Genomic DNA, 22694 nt, shown 5'->3' on the forward strand with positions numbered 1-22694 from the left:
AGAGGCCCTGGTGAGTCCCCCTTCAGGACAGGCTGTGTCCCCACACTCAGGACAGAGGCCCTGGTGAGTCCCCCTTCAGGACAGGCTGTGTCCCCACACTGAGGACAGAGGCCCTGGTGAGCCCCCTTTAGGACAGGCTGTGTCCCCACACTGAGGACAGAGGCCCTGGTGAGCCCCCTTCAGGACAGGCTGTGTCCCCACACCAGGACAGAGGCCCTGGTGAGCCCCCTTCAGGACATGCTGTTGTAATAGGAGCAGCAGGGCTCGGCTGCGTCCCGCCACCCGGCTAGCTTTACCTGAAATAATTACATGGAAACTGTATTCTTTTAAACACTGCTTGGCCCATTATATCTAGCCTTTTCTCGGCTAACTCTCGCACCTGGACTAGCCCAATTCTAATAATATGTGTAGCCCACGAGGTGGCTTACTAGGGAAGATCTTAACCTGCGTCTGTCTGGAGTGGGAAAATCATGGTGACTCACTGACTCAGCTTCTTTCTCCCAGCATTCTGTTCTGTTTACTCCGCCTACCTAATTTTATGTCCTATAAAAGGGCCAAGGCAGTCTCTTTATTTAACCAATGAAATTAACACAAGCCAGAAGACTCTCACCCATAAACAGGCTGTGTTCCCACACTCAGGACAGAGGCCTGTGTGGGAAAATGCAGACAGGGACGACTGTGGTGTGAGAGGTGACTGGGAAAGAGTGGACGGACACACGGACTCACACTGACAACTCACTTGCACATTCTACAATCTTCACACACACACGAGGTTCATGGGACAAAACTCTTATGGGTGACGTTTTCCCTTTCCCACCAGGGACCCAGGCATCCAGGGAACTGAACACCTTATGGTCTCACATCCTGCTTCCAGGGCACCTGTGTCCTCTCCTGCTGCACACAAGGCTGGAAACTGTCCAGGCTCTGTCCCAGGAGCCCTGACACCACTGCCATCACAGCCCAGCTTAAATAGGAAAAGTAAAGCCATGTGTGGTTAATGTAGCCATGAATCGATGGGGTGATGATTATTGCAGCAATGGAAAACACAGATTAACATTCCTCCAGTCTCAGAAACAAATCATAAAATAAAGAATGCTTCTGAAAACCGGGTGGTGGTGGCTCACACCTTTAATTCCAGCACTTTGGAAGCAGAGGCAGGTGGATCTCTGTGAGTATGAGGCCAGCCTGGCCTACAAGAGCTAGTTCCAGGACAGGCTCCAAAGCTACAGAGAAACCCTGTCTCAAAAACCAAACCAAAACCAAACCAAAACAAAACAGGATAGAGAAAACTGCCTTCGTGGTGCCTACGTATTATAATGCTCAATGTATTGAAGGCGTCAATCGAAAATTCTCCCATAAGGAATGTTAACCAGCCCCACTTTGTGTCAGTATTTTATACAACAGCCATGAGAACTAAATCATAAACAGTTTCTTCAATCTGAAAATTATCATTATATGGATGATACCTTACTGGATGTTTCAGATGCAGATACCTTAGAAAAAGTGGTTGATGAAGTAAAGAGAATTTTGCTTTGCTAGGGATTACAAATTGTTACTGAAAAAATACAAAGAAGAGATTCTATCAATTATCTAGGATATAAGATAGGTTTACAGAAAATTCAGCCACAGGAAGTACAAATCAGGAGAGATCAATTATGAACTCTGAATAATTTTTCAGAAGTTGCTGGGAGATAGGTACTGGCTACAGCCCATAACTGGATTAATTACTCGAGATCTAAGTAATTTATCTCAAACCTTACGAGGTGATAAAGACTTAAATAATCCAAAAAAAAAAAAACTATCACCTGAGGCCGAGAGAGAATTGGCTTTGGTAGAAAAAGATTACAGGATGTACATGTGGATCACCTGGATCCTGACCTTGACCTTGATTGTATCCCAGCCATTCTACCTTCTACTCACTTTTATAAAGGAGTTCTTCTTCTTCTTCTTCTTCTTCTTCTTCTTCTTCTTCTTCTTCTTCTCCTTCTCCTTCTCCTTCTCCTTCTCCTCCTTCTCCTTCTCCTTCTTCCTCTTCCTCTTCCTCTTCTTCTCCTTCTCCTCCTTCTCATTTGTATTTTGTTCTGTTAGAACAGGTTGGCCTTTAACTCAGAGATTCACCTGCCTTTGCTTCCCTAGTGCTGGAATTAAAGGTGTGTACCAGTACCACATTGCTATAAAGGAATTCTTAAGCAGAAGATAATATTTTAGTGTGGATATTATTGCACACAAATTAAGTAAATAAATAACGACCTATGTAGACCAGGTTTCTGAATTGATTCTGAAAGGAAAAGTGAGACTCCATCAATTAGTAGAAAGAGACATAGCTGAAGCTGTGGTACCTTTTACTAATTCTGAAGTTGCTTTGTTATGGGCAGAAAATGGGCATTGGCAAAGAGCTTGCAGTAATTTCTTTTGGGAGAGATTAACAACAATATCCCCAAAGTAGGAGACTTCAGTTTATAAGAAGAACTAATTGGATTTAGATATTAAAAAGGACACCAATTTCTGGGGCCCCTACATTCTATACTGATGCAAATAAATCAGTAAAGGCATATATGTCTGGAAAAATGAGTAAAGTTGCTAACAGCCCTTGTGATTCAGTTAAAAAGTCAGGGCGGTATGCCAATCTTATGGCATTATGAGATTTCCCTGAATGTCTTAATATAGTTACTAACTCTCAATATGCAGAAAGTGTTGTTTTACACATTGAAACCACTGAGCTTATTCCAGATGATTCAGAATTATCTTTGCTGTTTATTCAGTTACAACAAGTAATCAGATACGGAAATCATCCCTTGTATGTAACACACATCAGATCCCATAAGAGTCTACCAGGACCTCTAGCACAGGTAATGATGAAACTGGTCAGCAGTTAACAGGGAATGTGCTAGAAGCCTCAGAAATTCATAAAAACACCATGTTACCAGAAAATGTTTAAAAAAGGTTTTTTTTTTTTCTGTCACTTGGCAACAAGCCAAGGGAATTATAAGGAAAGATCCCACTTGTTCTTTGTATAGCCAAACTCCATTACCTGCAGGAAATAACCCAAAAGGAACGCAAAGAAATGAATTTCGGCAAAAGGATGTGTTTTGTTTTGCAAGGTTGGAAAATGGCAGTATGTGCACCATATCATAAACATATTCAAGCTGACATGGGCAACTGGTCTGAGTTCTGACAAGGCTGGTTCTGTAATTACACTTACATCATGAGGATATCTGTGCAAATTAAGACAGACAGTGCTTCAGCAGATGTCTCCAGTAAAGTGAAACAGGGTTTTCCATATTACAACATAAAGCATATTACAGGTGTACCACACAACCCTACAGGACAAACTGTCATAGAAGGATCTAATCACACTTTAACAGTTATCCTTAATAAACAGAAAGGAGTAATAAAGACCCAGAGACAGATCACACAATGCTCTGTGAACTGTAACATTTTAAATGCTAACGAGGAAGTGATGTCAGCTGTGGAGAGACAGCGGGTAATAGAAACAACTGCCCAGTTAAGTCAGCCTGAATAAAGATGAGTTGACCTCAGAATGGAAACCCGGGTGTGTGTTCTGTTGGGGAAGGGGTTCTGCGTTTGTTTCCACAGGGGAAGAAAGCTGTGGATTCCATCAAGAAGGGCAAAGTTTTGATTTGAGCAGGAGAAACCTCTTGAGTATGAGAGGTGATAGTTCATCAAACATTATGGCCATTGGGTCTAAACTGACTTATAAGACTGACAAACGCCTTTCATTTGATCAGACAAAACCTGCCAAAATGGGAAATCCCTGAAGTTAGGGTTGGGGAAAGGTTTTGGTTTTTCTTCCCAGGAGAATAAAAGCAAGCATCTAATTAAGGAATCTGAAGACCATTGGACAGATGAGACGTCTGAAGAAGGATGAATCCTCAAGAGAGAGAGTAATTGACCTGATGGGATAGCACAAACCCAATAGGACAAATTCTCATAAATATTCCCAGATGTTTGTCTTTATATTCTCTACAGACATAAGGCAAATGCTATTTTTGTAGTCCCAGTTCAATTAAAAATTAAAGCTGTCTTTTGAGTTGGAGTGCGTCTCTCTTCGTCTCTAAACCCAAGCATGCTTGTTAAAGGAAAATCTAAAATCTCTGTCTTATGTCAGAAGAGTCACCTGCTGTGGGACAGAAGTTCAAGGCCAGCCTGGTCTACAAAGTGAGTTCCAGGACAGCCAGGGCTGTTACACAGAGCAGCCCTGTCTCGAAAAGCAAAGCAAAACAAAACAACAACAAAAGGACGTTGTTTGTGCCACACTTCCTGAATATTCAGGCAATGTTTATTCTTTTCTTGTCTCTGATGGGGTTAAAAATTAGATAGTTAAACCATTTTCTTTGTTACCAAATTCAGAAAAGTAACTTAGAAAAGAGATGTAAAGTTTATAAGGTTGAGAGACATATAAGCTTGAGATGGTTATCTTAGAAATGTCTAAGGTCTAAAAAGATAGTTTTAGGGTAGTAATAAAAGTTATGTTAGAAAGCGGTTTATGTATAAAACTTTAAGGTATCATAGATAATAGAGTAATATCTCAGAATTTTTCAAATACAAATGGATTGGATATTGTAGATGTAATTCTGTTTGATTTTTGTTTTTGTTTTTTGTTTTGTTTTGAGACAGGGTTTCTCTGCAGCTTTGGAGCCTGCCCTGGATCTTACTCTGTAGACCAGGCTGGCCTCAAACTCACAGAGATCTGCCTGCCTCCGCGTACTGAGTGCTGGGATTAAAGGTGTGTGCCACCACCACATATAAATGTAATTCCTACCTGATTATTGTTCTTATTGTACATAGTTTTACTATGTTAGAGTTAAAACTTTTCCTTTTTATGTAGACAAAGGGGAAATGTCGAGGGATATGTGATTGTACTGTGAAACTCAAGACTGTTAATAAAGTTATCCTTGAATCAGGGGGCGGAGTTAACAACCAGCTGTCTGGAATTAGCCATAGAGGTTTTGGAGGACCCAGGATACAACAAGAGAGGCAGAGAAAAGAGTAGGGCACGGCCTATAAAGATTCATGGGGATATCAATGTGGGAAGCATGGAGAGAGAGGATCAGCTGGTTTTTCTTCTGTTGCTTTCTTTTTTTCTTAATATTTATTTATTATGTATACAATAATCTGTCTGTATGTCTGCAGGCCAGAAGAGGGCACCAGACCTCGTTACAGATGGTTGTGAGCCACCATGTGGTTGCCGGAAATTGAACTCAGGACCTTTGGAAGAGCAGGCAATGCTCTTAACCACTGAGCCATCTCTCCAGCCCCCTTCTGTTGCTTTCTTGACCTATCAGGTTTTACCCCAATAGCTAACTTCTGAGATTTATTAATGATAGAACAATTTACATTAACAATTAACATAGCTGTGTCCCCCTATGAGGAGTAGATTTCCTCCACTCCAGTTAGAGACAGTGATAGACCAAGGAAAACATCCATCCATGGTCAGCTCAGTGAGCCCTGAGCTCACTGGTCCCTAACAGGAGCCTGGGTGAGTCGGGGATAACCACTGACAGCCACCCCAGTGCGCATGTCCGCTCACACAGCTGCACCACTGCAGTCCCCTGCACAGCTCCTAGCAGCTCCAGTCCCTCAGGAACTGCAGCTGGTTTAACCCTGAGAGGGAAGCGCTACATTGTGTCAGCTTCGTGAACCTGTAGCTTCTTGTGTTTCCTGAGCCTCATCAGCTCCTCCTGGCTCCAGCAGGGATGTTTCAGTCCAGAGGAAAATTCACAGTCACCTCTGTGTTCTACAGAAGCTCCCTTTGTTAACACAACCTCAGGTCAAGTGCTGGGCTGTCACGTGCAGCCCCAGGTCCCCTCACACTGAGGTCACAGTCACCTGACCTTTTCCCTCAGAAAGTCCCGCCATTTTCCCTTCATCTCTCTTCTTTGACAAGCAATCTTATATTTCATTTTTAATTTTTCTTCATTCTTCGTATACTTATTGTGCATGAATGTTATCTGTGGTCAACACTGGGACCCATCATCCCTCACAAGACAAAGATGGCAGCCCCATGACAGAGATGATCGCCTCCTTGGTCATCAGACATCTCTGCTAAGGCTCCTGGAGCTCCTGACTGGATGTCACAAAGCTAGAAGAGAAAACTGCAGAGGCCGGAACCTGGAGCAGGGAATGAAGGAATTTCCATCTCTGGCATTCTTCATAATCTTTTATTTTAATTTATGAATTTTGCATCTATGAGTTTTTGTTTTTGGGTTTTTTTTTTTTTTTGATAGTAGTGTTTGCACCATGGATCTGCATGGTGTCCACAAGCGCATTGGATGTCATGGAACAGGAGTTAAGGATGGTTATGAGCCATCAGATGGGTGCTGGGATCTTAACCTGGGTCCTCTGCAAGAGCAGCAAGTGCTCTCAAGCCCTGAGCCATCGCTTCAGTCCTTGGATCATGTTTTTTAATAAACATAAATCCTAAGTAAACTCAGCCTGTAAATCCTTGAGTCTCCACTGGAGGGAGCACAGGATTCCCAGAGGCAGAGAGAGAGAGGGGACCTTGGGCAGAGCACAGGAGAGACCTGAGATGAGACCCTGTGGATCCCTTCTCTCTGCCCATCCTACAACCTGGGTTAGATTCTGATAGATGGGAAAGAAGGGTAGGACCTCCAGGGAGGGGCCTGAAGGGAGGCAGGAGCTCAGGAGACTGAAGCTCATGTTCTCATCCCACAGTCTCCTGAGTGCAGGGACCTAGTTTGGCCTTGAGGGGTCAGGGACGGAAAACAGCTCTTACTGCTGTCACTCAGGGACCCCACAGAGTAATGAGGCAGACACCACTCACAGGATAAAGAACAGGCCTAGTCCTCCATACTAGCTAAAGAGACAAGAAATTAACAGAGAAGACAGGGGAAAGAGTCACAGCCAGGACAGCAGCCATGACTGTCACAGCAGCCCTGGCGGCTCATAATCCCAGGGACAGGAGGAGGCTCTGGCCATCCCAGTGTCCCTGTTTCACAGATGTCAGCATGAGGTTCTAAGAGATGAATAGAACGGAGCCAGGAGGGGACAGAGTTGACCAGTGACCTTGTCCAAGCCAACATAACGCACAGCCCTGTTCTCACTCAGCTCCCACAGCCTCATCCTGTCCCACCAGATGCACACAGCACAGTGAACACAGAATCTGGGAGGTTCTCCATGCTGCCATTTATTTCCTCCATAAACTCTATCTCAATCCTTTATTTTACCACCAATCAACCTTTGAGATCAAGGACATGGACAATCAAGTTCACATTCAGATTCTTATTTTCAGTGGGGAAGTCAGGACTGCAGCTCAGGACAGCATGGAGGAGACAGGATTGATATGTCCCCTCCTGTCTGCAGGAACATGAAGGTTGGCTGTGGAAGGGAACAGGGCAGTGCAGGGACAGGGTCAGGTGTGCAGGGTGGGCTGGGCTCCCCAGTTCTTCACATTGAGCCCATAGGATCACAGGGAACATCAGACACTATTGCTGAGAGTGAACTGGGGGGCTCTGGATGTCACAGGGGAGACCTGAACACAACGTCTGTCACTCCATCCACACCAGGCAGCTGTCTTCACGCTACAGAACAAGAGTCATGAACAATCACTGTGAAGACAACATCCCAACAACCCACCACACACTCAAAGGTGATTCTGGGAGTCCTTGAAACCCAATCATGTCCACTCTGCCCCTCCCCAGGTCAGGTCCCAGAGGGTCACCTTTACAGTCTGGGAGAGACACATCGGAGCTCTGGGAACTGTCCCTGCCTGGGGGTAAAAATATATGTATTCATGGGAAGCTAAAAATTTGGCCCCTAGAAGATTTTCTGCAGGCGCTATTATGTATTGCAAGAGCTCCCCAAATACATCAGCTTCCCCCCACAGGCCTCAGGGACAATTCTGCCTCCCACTCTTAACTGGAGCTGGAGCATAGTTTCCTCCTTTTCCACCTGTGAGAAGAAAAGCTGTGAGAGACCAGGGAAGTCCCCAGTCTAGGAAGTTTCCAGAACTGACAGCAGACCCAGGTTAGAGACAGCAGCAATGAGGGTGTGGATATGTTTCCCATTAATGAGGCAGAGATTCTTTTAAAAGGGACTGAGAGAGAACTCAGACCCTGCCCTTTCCTACCTGTGTTTCTCCTCCTCTTCCTCACAACCACCACAGCTCCAATGATCACAACTCCAATGAGAGCCAGACCAGCAATGACTGCCATGATGGGGTCCATGGACTGAGGAGGCTCTGGGAAGGGAAGAAGAACAGGAAGGGAAGGTGAGGGTCATGACCCTAGCTCTCAGCCCTGACCCTGCTCAGGGTCTGCAGAAGGCTCCAGCTTTCCCTGACCCCAGTTTTGCACCCACTCCCTCCTTACCCCATCTCAGGGTGAGGGGCTCAGGCAGCCCCTCATGGTACACATGTCATGTGTATTTGTGCTCCTCCCCAGAAGGCACCACCAGAGATGCCCACTTCTGGAAGCTTCCATCCCCAGAAGGTCTGGTCTCCACAAGCTCCATGTCCTGAGTCCGTTCCTCCTCCTCCCTCTGCCAGGTCAGGGTGATGAAGGCAGGATAGAAGCCCAGGGCCCAGCACCTCAGGGTGACATCACCTTTAGGTCCAGGATGATGGGTCACATGTGCCTTTGGGGGATCTGTGTGGAAAATTAAATCTCACAATAAACAAGATAAACTGAAATCTGTAAAGACAAAGTTAAATCACTGATGACACTGAACTATGTGTCTGTTTGAACACTACTGTCATCACACTAGTGACCTGCAGGTAGAGCTGGTCCCCTCATCACAGAACTGCAGTTTCCTGAGAAGACTCAGAAGCTAAGAGGGAATCCACAGAGCCAGCAGGTCGACATGGTCTTCTTATGTGATGTTCTATAGCATAAGTTAGGTAGGAAAAGGATGAAGGAATGGAAAATAATTAATTTATATATGTGATTAAACTCCTACAGGAGGGGTCTGGGGAGATGGCTCAGTGGTTAAGAGCATTGCCTGCTCTTCCAAAGGTCCTGAGTTCAATTCCCGGCAACCACATTGTGGCTCACAACCATCTGTAATGAGGTCTGGTGCCCTCCTCTGGCCTGCAGCCATACATGCAGACAGAATATTGTATACATATTAAATAAATAAACATTAAAAAAACTCCTACAGGAATAAGAAATTAAGATGATCGGGCTATATGAAGGGTGCTACCAACTCCTGCTGCCACCATTGGGGAACAAGCACTGTGGCCATCTTGCTGACTAGGTTAAGTGTGAGCCAAGTGAACAGCCATCACCAAACTGTGTGGAACAATTGTGGTGAACCTGTGAAACTCAGCCAGAGAGAAGGACTCCCCAAGCACTGCCTCTGAGGGACAAGATAGCAGGTATGGTCACCCAGGATCCCTGAAGTGTGCTGTGGAGCCCAGTGCAGCACTCACTGGGACACAGTGGTGCTCACAGGGTGTGTGGGTCTTCCCTGTCACTTCAGTCCTTGAGGTGCAGAAGACCCTGTCTCTGAGGAAGTCCCGTTCCTAATTCACTAGGGCAACACTGTAACTTGTTGGGTCAGAGGGAGAGCAGGGGGCTCTGGAAGGTTAATTCTGGCTGAAAATAGTCTAATCTCCCAGGAATCTTTCTCATTTAAAGAGATCACTGACTTAACTTGTCTAATTATCCCGAGTGTCAGTCCACATGACACCTGTGGAGACTGATACACAAGATAACACAGGGGAGGGAGAGAAGGAATACCGTCCTAGTGAGGAAGAAAAACTTAAAGCAAAATGACAACAAGGAGAGAGGGAGGGAGAGAGAGGGAGAGAGAGAGAGAGAGAGAGAAAGAGAATACAAGAAAGAAAGAAAAAAACACCCACAATTTACTATTTGTCCAGGGCACCCCATCTAGGAAGAGATAGAATTGGGGTGTGGGATGGATGCAAACCTGACACACAGGAATCTGTGAGAATTTATTCTTTGGAAAGTTCTAGAAACTGGGGGAAGCAGCCTAGGGTAGAGTGAGTCCGTGTCTCCCATCAGGTGAAGGAGACTCCGGTCCTGGTGTGTCAGGGCTGACACACTCAGATGACAGGACTCAGTGTCCACAGACACTGGGTGTGGCAGAGAACCCAGCCTGGGAGAGGCCATGGCTGACAGGGGCTGCAGACTGAAGGAGCCACTGTTGGTGATGTCGGGATCCTCTCTCCTCCCTCCTGAGACAGATGTGGAACTGTCCAGGGAGAAGGCTGAGCCCTGGGAGGTCAGTGCAGTCCCTGCCATGCTGGATCAGGAGACCCAGGACTCTATCTGCCCTCAGAGACAGGGGCATGACTCCAGTGAGGGTTTCCTCTTCCTCAGGACTGAGCCCAGCCCGAGGGCAGAGGGAGGAGTTGCCTGTGGCCCCGCACCTGTGCGCAGCAGCGAGTCCTTCCCGTTCTCCAGGTATCTGCGCAGAGAATGCACACACAGGCCCTCCAGGTAGGCCTTCTTTCTCTCTGCCTCCCCACCCTGCTCAAACTTGCATCTGGAGATCTGAGCCTCTGTGTCAGCCGCCGTCCAAGTCGTCAGGTCCTCGTTCAGGGCGAGGTAATCGCGGCCTTTGTAGGCGTACTGGTCATACCCGCGGAGGAGGCGCCCGTCCGACCCTAAGTCACAGCCTTACATCAGCTGGATGGTGTGAGAGCCTGCGGGGACTCCGCGGTCAGCCCCGCCCACCTGTTCAGCCCCGGGGTCACCCGAGGCCCCGCCCACCAGAGGTCAGCCAGCCCAACAGCCCTGCCCTGAAGCCCCGCCCCCTTCACCCAGGTCAGCCCCGCCCACCTGTTCAGCCCCGGGGTCACCCGAGGCCCCGCCCACCAGAGGTCAGCCAGCCCAACAGCCCTGCCCTGAAGCCCCGCCCCCTTCACCCACGCCCGCGGCCCCGCCCACCGCGGACCCTAAACCGAAAGGGAAACCGGGTCCGGTCCCCGCTCTCCTCGGACCTGGGACCCGGGACGACTTCGGCCCGCGCGTGGGGACGTGGAGGGGTCGTGACCTCCGACCGCGGTCACTCACCGCCCTCGCTCTGGTTGTAGTAGCCGAGCAGGGTCCTCAGGTTCTCTCGGAAACCCTGCTCGCGGTTCTTGGCGATCTGTGTGTGCCTCTCCCAATACTCCGGCCCCTCCTGCTCCACCCACGGCACCCGCGACTCCATCCTCGGAGTCTCCGCGTCGCTGTCGTAGCGCACGAACTGCGTGTGGTCCACGTAGCCGACGGAGATGAATCGGGGCTCCCCGAGGCCGGGCCGGGACATGGCGGTGTAGAAATACCGCAGCGAGTGCGAGCCTGGGGGCGGCGCGCGGTGAGACGCCGACCCTGCTCCCGGGACCCCGGGCAGGAGCGCGGGCCGGGAGGAGAGCAGGGCGCGGGGCCCGGGACGCGGGTGGAGAAGGGGCGGGAGGGTCCGGCTGGGCCACGCGGGGACGCGGCTTCCCCGGTGCCGCCCCCGCCCTCCCCGCGGAGCCCGTTTCCCTCCCGACCCCGCACTCACCCGCGCGGGTCTGGGTCGGGGCCAGGGCGGCCGCCAGCAGCAGGAGCAGCGTGCGTGGCGCCGTTGCCCCCATCTCAGATCTGCGGAGCGGAGACTCTGAGTTCCGCGGTCTGCGTGGACTTTATAACCGGTGACCACGGCGACGCTGGTTGGTTCCTCGGGATCTCGTCACCCAATGGGGGTGAGAACCGCCGAGTTGTCATCAGTGTCCGGGCAGAGGGATCTGACCCAGGTTAGGAGCAGGAGAAGTGAAACTGGGGACAGGGGAATCCCCAGCCTGGGCTTCCCCACCCAGACCTCACCCTCCTGGGGACTAAGACTTTGAACCCAGTGCTGCGGGATGGAGCGCTGTGTGTCATGGTGTCTCTGAGCCGCCTAAGGCCAACTGCTCTTCAGGTTAGTCAGGATGAAACCTGAGAGCATGAAGTTTCCAGGTAAAATACATACAGCACTTAAAATGAATGTTCACGGAAACAGGTGCTGTCGGAGTCCTGGAGGGTGCCGGGCTGCTGTGGACTCCAGCATCGGAGGTGACTGGGGTTTTTACAGCTCTGATTAAGCACTTTCGACACACTGTGTTATATGTGACTCTCCCTGCAGGAAGGAGGCCCTGCTCACCTCTGCTTTCACTTTCTACTTCAGTTGTGTGTGGCTGCGATTTGAACACAGCAAGTAAAAAATCCAGAGAAACAAAAAATTAATAAATTTAATTTTTCTTCACACTATTGAACCGAATGCGACCGAGACTATCCAGTGTGTACTGTGTCGTGAGAATGACCCTCTGTCCACAGTCTACATGAATGAGGAACTCAGAAGTCAACTGTTATCAGATCCAGTGTCCCTGTGACGTTCCCCTCTCTCATCTCATCAGCTCATAAAGTGAGAGCGAAGGTCAGAGAGAGAAGGGGAGAGAACGAGAGAGAGAGAGAGAGAGAGAGAGAGAGAGAGAGAGAGAGAGATTATGTAACTATCATTTTATTCTGCTTTATATTTAGTTACTCTTAACTCTTACTGACTGTGGTTTATTTCCTAAAGCAGCTGTACCATGGAAGTGTGTGCACACAGGGAAACGTGGAGTGTAGACAGGGTCAGTGCCCTGCTGTATTTGGTTTCCACAGGGTCTCTTCCCATGGAGAAGGGGTCTACTGGGCTGAGACAATGACCCAGCTCCACACGGACAATCTCAGGACTATGGAATGAAGATCTGTGTAAAACACAAGCACCTGGAGCCACAGATGATCATCTGGGAACAAACACTAGGAGTCTGAGTGTAAGCACAGGCTGTGAAGACACGATCCTGAGTGAAGAGCAAAGTCTCTACTTACAGGTGAGATCCTGAGCATGGGTCTTTGTTGTAAGGAGGCTGCTTGTTTGTTTCTCAGCCACCCAGACTCCTGAAATAATCTCACGGAAATCACATTATTTGCAATACTGTTTGTCCAATAGCTTAAGTGTATTTCTGGCTAACTTTTATATCCTAAACTAGCCCATCTCTATTAATTTGTGTATTGCCATGTGACTTTGCCTTACTGGGAAAGTTTTGGCATGTCTGTCTGGTGGCAGCTCCATGGCTTCTCCAAACTCCCCCTTTTTTTCTCCCAGCATTTAGTTTCCCTGCCTAGCTAAGTTCTGCCCTGCTATAGGCCAAAGCAGTTTCTTTATTCACTAACCAAAAAAACCAACACATAGACAGAAGGATTTCCCACAACACATTTTCCCTTTTCTGTTTAAATAAAAAGGAAGTTTATAACTTTAACATTGTAAAATTATATATAACAAAACAGTTATCAAGCAAGAATTACAGTTATAGTATTTATATCTCCTTTATCTTTTATCATAACTAAGGAAAACTATCTCTTTTTTTAATTTAGTTTTATTATTTTTAAGATTTATTTATTTATTTACTATATATACAGTGTTCTGCCTGCACGTATGCCTGCAGACCAGAAGAGGACATCAAATCTCATTATAGGTGGTTGTGAGCCACCATGTGGTTGCTGGGAATTGAACTCAGAACCTCTAGAAGAGCAGCCAGTGCTCTTAACCTCTGAGCCATTTCTTCAGCCCAATTACTATCTATTCTTCAACTCCATTTAAGATTCCAGAAGGATGTAATATTACCTAAGTAACAGGAAGTTCATTGTAAGCAACTTCCAAAACTGTAGAATTGACAGAGACATCTCATGCCTGGACGAAGTCACCCAAAGTTCTTCTGTATCACTGGGGTACCCATCTTCAGCCCACAGGCCCATAGTATCTGGCAGACTTTCCCATGAAGCAGGAAATTTCAAAGACAGTTCTGCCTGTATTAGCAGTTTGTCAATCAGTGTCCTGCAGAATGTCCGACAGGCTCTTCCATGAAGCAGGAACCCCAAAGGATCATCTCACCTTCCTTACGCAGTTTCAGCAGTCATTTTTCTGTGGGTCCTGCATGTTCAGTTCATACAGCATAATATCAAGGAGTCCAGGCAAGAGCAATCTCTTGCCCAAATGGCTAGCTAACTCCATACAGAGCCTCTTTGGTGCCAATCTTCCTCTTGAAGCTTTTGGTGCTTCTAAGTGCAGATGTGTCTCATTGTCATGAAAATCCTAAGCTCCTAAAACATTTCAAATGCCATATTCTGAAGGTCTCTGAAAGATCTGAAGAATACCTATCTAACGGAAATATATTTCTATATATTTAGAAAACCTAACTAACATGACTACAAGCTTGACTATTATAGATGATTATCAAGTAACCTATATTTCTTAATTATACACTACATTTTAAAATGAGCTGTACAAACATAATACCTTAACCAAGAGCAGAAATATAACAAAATTGACCTTAAATTTGTATCGATAGAGCAAGATCCATAGCAATGCAGAGTATCCACCTCCATAGCTTCTCCCCCTTTAAATGTAAACAAACAGTTATAGACAATATTTGGGAATATGGGCATAGTTCTCTCAAAAAGCTTCCTGCTTTTTGTCAACTGCCAGCTGTGCAAACAGTCCCGATGCAGATTTGGTAATGCGTGAGCATCACCTAGGTGGTACTGGTTTTGAGGGCATGAAGGAGTCATGGAGGCCAGGTGAGGTCTGCACTGTGAGAGGCCAGGAGAGGCCGTTGGTGAAGGTGCAGCCTCCGTGGCAGTGGAGGCCCAGGACTGAAGGGCTCATGACAAGGATTTGAGGCTTCGTACCACGAGACCCTGTGAGAGGCCATTGGTGAAAGTGCAGCCCTGGTGTTTTGGAGACACCAGCACCATGGAAGATCACCAGGAACAGCAGCAGCAGTGAGTGGAGCCAGCGGGGCCTAGAAGAGGAGCTGTGTTAGCTGCAGAGGGCAGAGCTGGAGAAGAGACCATAGCCCTTCGCAGGGGTCCAGATGGTTGTGAGTGAGTCCCAGACAACTCGACAGTGAGTTTTTCTACTGTTGAGATTGACTTTGCTTGGATTAAATTGGGACAGTGCCTAGGTTCTTCCCTCTTGAAGAAGGTATTTAGTATCTCTCTCTCTCTCTCTCTCTCTCTCTCTCTCTCTCTCTGTCTCTCTCTCTCTCTCCTTTTTCAAGATAGAGTTTCTCTGTTTAACAGCCCTAGGTATTCTGGAACTCGCTCTGTAGACCAGGCTGGCCTTGAACTCACAGAGATACACCTGCCTCTGCCTCCCAAGTCCTGGGATTAAATGTGCACCGCCACTTTTGAATTTTAAAGAATCCCATAGATGAAATACTTGAACATTTAAAAGAGATTTTGAATGTTTAAAGAGAATAGATATTCTAAAGAGACTGAACTTTTATTATGTTTGAATTTGTAAAGACTAGACTTTTAAAATTATTATGATTTTCATGTGAGATCATGTGAGAACGGGAGGGTTGTGTCTGAATAGTGATGGTTTTCTGTGTCAGGTTGACATAAGCTAGAGTCTTCAGAGAGGAAGGAGCCTCAGTTTAGGAAATGCTTCCATGAGATCCAGGTGTAAGGCTCATTCTCAATAGTGATTAGTGTGGGAAAACCCGGTCCACAGCGGCTAGGGACAGCCCTGGGCTGGTGTCCTGGGTTCTCTCAGACAGCAGGCTGAGTCAGCAAGCGGCTCCCCTTCATGACCTCTGTGTCAGCTCCTGCCTCTGGGATCCTGCCCTGTGTGAGCTCCTGTCCTGACTTCCTTCAGTGCTGAGCAGCAATGCTGAAGTGTGAGCCCAGTAAACCCTTTCCTCCCCAGCTTGTGTTTGGGTCATGGTGTTTCATCGCAGCAATAGAAACCCTAACTAAGACAGCACTGATACATAAAATGTAGTTAGATAAACTTTAAAAGAATTTCCTTTTTATTATATTGTCAGTTTATTAATAATCGTGTTTCTTCAAGTGAGAGTTTGAAAAAATAACTGTGAGACAAATTGAATTTGACTGTTTCTCTGTGGCCTGTGAACTCATGATTATGTTTAATGTCAAATGTCAAACAGTACGTTGTGCTTTGTGAAAAGATGAAATTCAAATTTCAGTATCCACAAATAAACTTGTATTGTAACCCCATGGTGTTCACAGATTTGTAGAGTGCGTATGGCTGCCTTGTTACCAACAAGACAGCACTGAGTTGTGAAGGATATACGTGGACAAGAATGTGTATTTGTTGTCACAGAAAAATTACCTGTCCTGGACAAAGTAGTAATTTTATTTAGTAACTCTACTGACCCTTGTAGAGTAGAAACTGGTGTCATGGGAAAGCTGGATTCCTGGTTGCACAGAGTAAGGTGTGCACAGCATCTGGACCAGCATCTCCTCCTATGCTCAGGCTGGGCACAGTGTCCAGCCTTCCTCCCCATCAGTCCTTTTGGGAGCTGTGGGAGGGAGGGGACCGCAGAGTGAGGGGACAATGGAGGGCAGAATGGAGGGGTGGAGAGGGTGGGTGGTGAGGGATAGAGAGAGGGAAGAGCTTTGGGGTGTTGTGGGGGAGAATGAGGAATGGGTGGAGGTCGGTGGGGTCAGAATGTGGCTGTCTGTGCAGAAGAGGACGTGGGAGTCAGGAGAGGGAGAGGGGAGTCCTGGTCACACCTCTGTGAAAGCTCTGCAAAGGGTGTAACAGGGTAATCAATGGGCAGGTGCCTAGTTGGGAGCTGGGCGCTATGTCATATTTTGGCACAGGGGTGCAGCAGAGGCTGAGGAACTGCGGGTGAGACTTCCTGAGTGGCATATGTACTTATATCACAATAAAAACAAACCTATATAGAGATTTATTTTTATTTCACTTGTGTGTATGTGTGTATATCTTTGTGAGCCTATGCCTCATGTGTGGAGTTTCCAGCCGAGGCCCTGAGAGCATAAGATCTCTGGAGCTGGAGTTGTAGGTGATTGAGAACACCCAAGGAGGGTGCTGGGAACTGACCTGGATCCTAAGAATGAGCACCCTACCAGCTGAGCCATCTCCCCAACACCTGGACTAGCATTTCACACACCCTTGGGGTAGGCCACTGAGAAGTCCTGCCAGGCTCTGGTCCCACTGTGAGATGCACGGTTCTTCCAAGCCCCTTAGATGCTCTTGACCACTAAGACGTTTAGAACTCAGAGCTCACAAACCTGCACCACAGCACAGAGAAACAAGAAAAATCCAGAAACACAAGAGAAGGGAGAGTGAGCTCTGCAGTAGAAGTTCTAGTGAACCCCAGTCTCCACTTCCCCCCAGATCAGTGGAGCGCTCCCCCCATCGATGTCCCAGTCTGGCTGTCCCCGTTGAGTTCATCTTGCTTTAGGGGCAGACCTAACTCCTGCCAGGGTTTGTCTCTGTGATTCTGTGGCCCTGGGTAGTTTCTACCCATCACTAACCCTCCAAAAATCATAGTTTTACACCCGAAAGCCTTGGGAACGAAGAAGAAGCTGTTCAGAACACGTGACTGTGAGCATGTGATGGAGGAAGGTCATTGGCCAATAAAGAAACTGCTTGGCCCTGTGGGTGGAGTAAACAGAACAAAATGCTGGGAGGAAGAGGAAGTGAGGTCAGAGTCTCGACAGCTCTGCTCTCCGGAGCAGACGCCTCAGCAGAGACGCCATGCCCTGCTCCCTGGCAGACACACGTGATGAAGCTCGGACCCAGGATGGACTAGGCTAGAATCTCCCCGGTAAGCGCACCTTGGGGTGCTACACACAGATGATTAGGAATGGGCTAAATTAATATGTGAGAATTAGCCTAGAAGAGAATGGGCCAAGCAGTGATTAAAAGAATACAGTTTGTGTGTTGTTATTTCGGAGCATAAGCTAGCCATGTGGGCGGCCGGGTGTGGGGGACGCAGCCCTGCCGCCCCTATTACTACAAGCATGGGCCTGGAATTTGTGGTCACATCTTCTGGAGACCCTGTGGTAATAGGGCCCAGGCTGCCCCGCATGCCAGGGCGGTTAAAAATTCCCTGCCTGGATGCACAGGGCCTTACACTCCCTGCAGCTGAGGCTGACCTGGATTCTCCTCTCCTTCCTCCGTCTCTGCAGTGAGTCCTGGGGTCACAGCTGTACACACCTGGCCTTGGCTCTGGGCGTCAGCTGGCAGCAGCTCCAGCACCTGACAGCCATGAGATGCTCAGCTTCCAGCAGGAGTGATTGATTGACAGCAGGCACAGATGACATGCTGGTGTCAGAGCCCTAAGGAGGGCTCTGGGTGTCTGCATCCTCAGCTGCAGCCACTGTCAGGGTCACCTGTCACACATGCAGGGGTTGCAGCTCTGGTGTTTGCATCCTCAGCTGCAGCCACTGTCAGGGTCACCTGTCACACATGCAGGGGTTGCAGCTCTGAATGTTTGCATGCTCAGCTGCAGGCATGGTCAGTTTCACCTGTCACACATGCAGGGGTTGCAGCAGTCAAGCCTAGAGTGCCAGGACCCTTGTATCTTTAAGGAAGATTTATTTTGCATTATTGTTAATTAAGTATAAATGTTTGTGTCTCTGTGTTTATGTGCATTTGTGAGTGCAGGTACATGTGGAGACCAAAAGAGGGCGCCAGATGCCCTGGAGCTGGAGTTGTGGTCAGTTACAGAGCTGTGGTTCTTCCACAAGAGCAGTGTGTCTCTTACCCACTGCGCTGCCTCTCCAGCCCCAGGAGCCCTGACTCTAGAAGCTTGGTGGCGTTCAGATCTCACCTGGGGTCTGCAGTTTCTCATTGTTGGCTCTTCAAGTCCATCTGTCTTTCTTTAACCCCAGCTTTCTGTCTACTGTCACCCTCCCTCTACGTTAGCTGTCCCTCAGTGTCCCTGCTCCCTGCAGTTTCTGCCCTGGGCACACTCCTTAGTTTCCCCTTTGTTTTCTGCTGCTGTTGATGTCTGTATTCATCAAGGTTCACTATAAGAACAGAATTTATAGACTGAGAATAAGAGAGAGAAAGACACACACACACACACACACACACACACACACACACAGAGAGAGAGAGAGAGAGAGAGAGAGAGAGAGAGAGAGAAAGGAAGACAAAATTTACAGAAAAGAGAGATACAGAGAGAGGAAGGAAAGGTATTTATTAGAATCACTTAGAGCCTGTGGTCCAGCTAATACAACCATAGCTGGCTATGAAGAGAAAGTCCAAGAGTCCGGAAGTTGCTCAGTCCCCGAGGCTGTCTCAGCTGGTCTTCAGTACATGGTGGAATCCCTGGAGAAGTCAGCTCTGATGCCGGTGGAGGAATGGAATTACTGGCCAGTGCAAAGCCAGCAGGGAGAGGTCAGAGCATCTTCTACAGCCTTGTCTGGGTTTCTAGCACAAGGTGGGCCCAGCTTAGAGTTGGGTTTTTCTATCTCGATGATTTGGGTAAAGGTTTGTATTCCCACCTCAAGACCAAATTTAGAAATGGATCTTTGCTGAGCAGTGGTGGTACAAGCCTTTAATCCCAGTACAGAGGAGGCAGATCTCTGGGTTCAAGGCCAGCCTGCTCTACAGAGTAAATCCAGGGCAGCCAGGGCTACATCGAGAAACCCTGTTTTGAAGAACAAAACAAAATAAACAAAAACAAAGAAACAGAAAATGAAGGGGATCTTGCTTCCTGTTTAAATTTCAGCAAAAACCTCCGAGATGTGTACACTCAGTGTTTAGGGTTTTACTTAATTCCAGATGTAGTCAAGCTGAGAAACAAAACTAGGCACCGTAGTGTCCCTGCCAACAGGCTGATGCAGACTTCATCACTGCTTCCTCCACCGCTGGTCCCTGTCTCCTCCTCATGCTACACATGGTGGTGATCAGGAGCAGTGAGGAGAGAGCAGGTGAGAGGAGCCTTTGTGTCCCAGCCAGTAAACTTCTCTATGTGGCTGGAGAGATGGCTCAGTGGTTAGGAATGCTGGCTGCTCTTACAGACGTCCTGGCTTCAGTTCCCAGCCCCACCCCCCCCCCCCCCATGAGTGTGAACATCCATTGTTGCACGCATGGAGATGCATGTATGGACACACTTACACTATGAATAAAAATCAGTAGATCTTTAGAAAGGACTCTTTATCTAATGTTGTGTGTGTGTGTGCGTGGGTGTGAGTGCCGGTAAATGAGAACTGGGTGTCCACGCCATGGCTCACACATGGAAGCCATAGGATGCAGGAGTCAGTGCTCTCCTTCTACCATTCCAGGTGTCAGGCTTGGGGCTCAAATCTTGTATAATCTATTTAATTTCACCCCCACTCTCTCTTTCTCTTCCTTCTTCCTTCCTCCCTTTCTTCCTTCCTCTCTCCCCCCAATCTCTCTCTCTCTCTCTCTCTCTCTCTCTCTCTCTTTCTCGGGGTGGCCTGGAACTCAGTATTTAGACTAGCCTGGACTCAAACTGACAGAGATCCATCTCCTTGTCTGTGCTGGTATTAAAGTTGTCTGTCACCTCACTCAGTCCCCCCCATTTTGAGACAGGGTTCACATAGCTCAGGCTCTCTTTGAACACTCCCTGTAGCTGCGGATGTCCCTGAGTTCCTGATCATCCCGCCTCTCCCTTCTGAGTGCTGAGAGGGCTCACTCCACAGCCTCAGGATCACGTGTCCACCAGCACAGCCAGCTGTGGCTTCTGTACCAGTGTTTATGGTCACTGCAGCTGATGTGACCACAGTGCCCTGGGAGAGGACACAGGGGACAAGCAGTCAGGTTCCTCAATGTCCTCTCAGGCTGTCTGATCTGCTCTTGGCCATTGCTCCCCGCTCCCGCTCCCCATGGACAGCAGAGGCTGGGGCCCCAGGAGGAGATAAGGTTTGTAACATCAAGGCACCTGGAGTCCAAGGTTCCTTGCAGATTCCTGCTGAGTCTGTGAAGCCTGGAGTGGGGGTTGGGCGGGGCTGGGGATGAGGGGTAGTGCAGGGTGGGCACAGGGAAGAGAGATTTCTGGAAGTCTTCCCTTCTTCCTAGAAGTTACTGGAGCTGGAACAGGGCTCCTGATGTGAACTCTATTTGCAGTCCTGACAGGAGTTGACATCACTCAGAGGAGTCCAGCCAGCTCCTGATGCGTCACAGAGATTCAGTGAGGTCTCCTTTACTTCTTTCTGTCACCCCACAGCCTTTCTGTAACAAGTGTGACCCTAGGAGTCTCCGCAGCAGGCAGCATTGGTGGTGACCGGGGTGAGGGTGAGGTGGGGTGGCGAGGTGAACTTCCACCTCTTCCTGATAGAGAAACATGCCCTGTTCCCATGGCTTCAGCTTCCAGTTCTGATGGATGAAGCTCCCCGTGTTCTGTGGCTGGGAGCTCTCTCTTGGAGCAGGCAGTGTCTAAGCCTCTGGAGAGGGGGGATGACTTAGGTCATGTCTTCCTATCCATGCCCATTTTGTCAAGTAGACTGAAAAACATCTCTTCCCCAGGCGCCCTCCTAAATTACAATGGAAGGATCAGAACGACATTAGCACATCCTGACCACTTGTTAGGATGGTGTCAGGTTCTCTCACTATCAGAAGGCCAGGTGACCACCATCTGGTCTTGTGCCTTGCAGGTCGCTCAGAACTCTGACTGCCATACAAGGTAGAAGGACAATCTGGGACGCTAACCTGCTTTCTGCACAGCTTCCCGCTGCTGTGGGACAGAGGTCCTGGTGAGCCCCCTATCAGGACAGGCTGTGACCCCACAATGAGGACAGAGGCCCTGATAAGCCCCTTTCAGGACAGGCTGTGTCCCCACACTGAGGACAGAGGCCCTGGTGAGCCCCCTTCAGGACAGTTTGTGTCCCCACACTCAGGACAGAGACCTGTGTGGGAAAATGCAGACAGGGACGACTGTGGTGTGAGAGGCTACTGGGAAGGAGTGGACGGGCACACGGACACACTGACAACTCACCAGCACATTCCACAGTCTTCACACACGCACGAGGTTCATGGGACAAAATAATTATGGGTGAAGTTTTTTCTTTCCCACCAGGGACCCAGGCATCCAGGGAACTGGACAACTTAGGGTCTCAATCCTGCTTCCAGGGCGCCTGTGTCCTCTCCTGCTGCACACAAGGCTGGAAACTGTCCAGGCTCTGTCCCAGGAGCCCTGACACCACTGACATCACTGCTCAGGTTAAATAGGAAAATTAAAGCCATATGTGGCTAATGTAGCCATGAATTGATGGGGGATATGATTATTGCAGCAATAGAAAACACAGATTAACATTCCTTCAGTCTCAGAAACAAATCATAAAATAAAGAATGCTTCTGAAAACCGGGCAGTGGTGGCTCACACCTTTAATTCCAGAACTAGGGAGGCAAAAGCAGGTGAATCTTTGTGAGTTCAAGGCCAGCCTGATCTACAAGAGCTAGTTCCAACAGAGGCTCCAAAGCTACAGAGAAACCCTGTCTCAAAAAACCAAAACCAAAAAAAAAAAAAAAACAAACAAAAAACCAAACAGGATAGAGAAAAATTTGGCTTCGTGGTGCCTACGTATTATAATGCTCAATGTGCTGAAAGGTGTCAATGGTGTCAAAGGAATGTGAAACAGCCCCACCTTGTGTCAATATTTTGTACAACAGCCATGAGAACTAAATCATAAACAGTTTTCTCAATCTAAGAATTATCATTATATGGATGATACCTTACTGGATGTTTCAGATGCAGATACCTTAGAAAAAGTGTTTGATGAAGTAAAGAGAATTTTGCTTTGCTAGGGATTACAAGTTGTTAATGATAAAAATACAAAGAAGAGATTCTATCAATTGTCTAGGATATAGGATAGGTTTACAGAAAATTCAGCCACAGGAAGTACAAATCAGGAGAGATCAATTACGAACCCTTAATAATTTTCAGAAGTTGCTGGGAG

General features: G+C 48.0%; 4 protein-coding genes across 6 annotated transcripts in view; all 4 read right to left on the minus strand.

Moving 5' to 3' along the window:
- The window catches only part of LOC121435313 (H-2 class I histocompatibility antigen, Q10 alpha chain-like), a 731224-nt gene extending 719941 nt beyond the window's left edge, over window positions 1-11283 (minus strand). The window contains exons 1-5 of one of the 2 annotated variants that reach the window (XR_005972564.1): window positions 11019-11283; window positions 10373-10609; window positions 8352-8627; window positions 8111-8221; window positions 7146-7562 (exon numbers count right to left, since the gene is read on the minus strand). Coding sequence is in view for 1 of the 2 variants with exons in the window: in XM_041634557.1 (XP_041490491.1) it covers window positions 8398-8627; window positions 10373-10609; window positions 11019-11256 (705 nt within the window). In the remaining variant the exon portion in view is untranslated. Of the gene's footprint in view, window positions 1-7145; window positions 7563-8110; window positions 8222-8351; window positions 8628-10372; window positions 10610-11018 lie in introns of those variants that run through there. The other variant, XM_041634557.1, reaches the window with a different exon arrangement.
- The window catches only part of LOC121435272 (H-2 class I histocompatibility antigen, Q10 alpha chain-like), a 708503-nt gene extending 696896 nt beyond the window's left edge, over window positions 1-11607 (minus strand). The window contains exon 1 of the mRNA XM_041634490.1: window positions 11494-11607. Coding sequence (XP_041490424.1) covers window positions 11494-11566 — 73 coding nt within the window. The 5' untranslated portion in view covers window positions 11567-11607. The remainder of the gene's footprint in view (window positions 1-11493) is intronic.
- Window positions 1-22694, minus strand: part of LOC121435270 (H-2 class I histocompatibility antigen, Q10 alpha chain-like) — an 808095-nt gene that overhangs the window by 671238 nt on the left and 114163 nt on the right. The gene's annotated exons all lie outside the window — the stretch shown is intronic.
- Window positions 1-22694, minus strand: part of LOC121435275 (H-2 class I histocompatibility antigen, Q10 alpha chain-like) — a 703994-nt gene that overhangs the window by 671238 nt on the left and 10062 nt on the right. Inside the window, exons 7-8 of one of the 2 annotated variants that reach the window (XM_041634497.1) lie at window positions 7703-7750; window positions 7146-7562 (exon numbers count right to left, since the gene is read on the minus strand). In XM_041634497.1, the coding sequence (XP_041490431.1) occupies window positions 7558-7562; window positions 7703-7750 (53 nt within the window). In that variant the 3' untranslated portion in view covers window positions 7146-7557. Of the gene's footprint in view, window positions 1-7145; window positions 7563-7702; window positions 7751-22694 lie in introns of those variants that run through there. The other variant, XM_041634499.1, reaches the window with a different exon arrangement.

This window comes from Microtus oregoni, unplaced genomic scaffold, assembly GCF_018167655.1.
Source record: "Microtus oregoni isolate MIOR12 unplaced genomic scaffold, Mior012 000046F_ref0000063, whole genome shotgun sequence".
NCBI lineage: Eukaryota > Metazoa > Chordata > Mammalia > Rodentia > Cricetidae > Microtus > Microtus oregoni.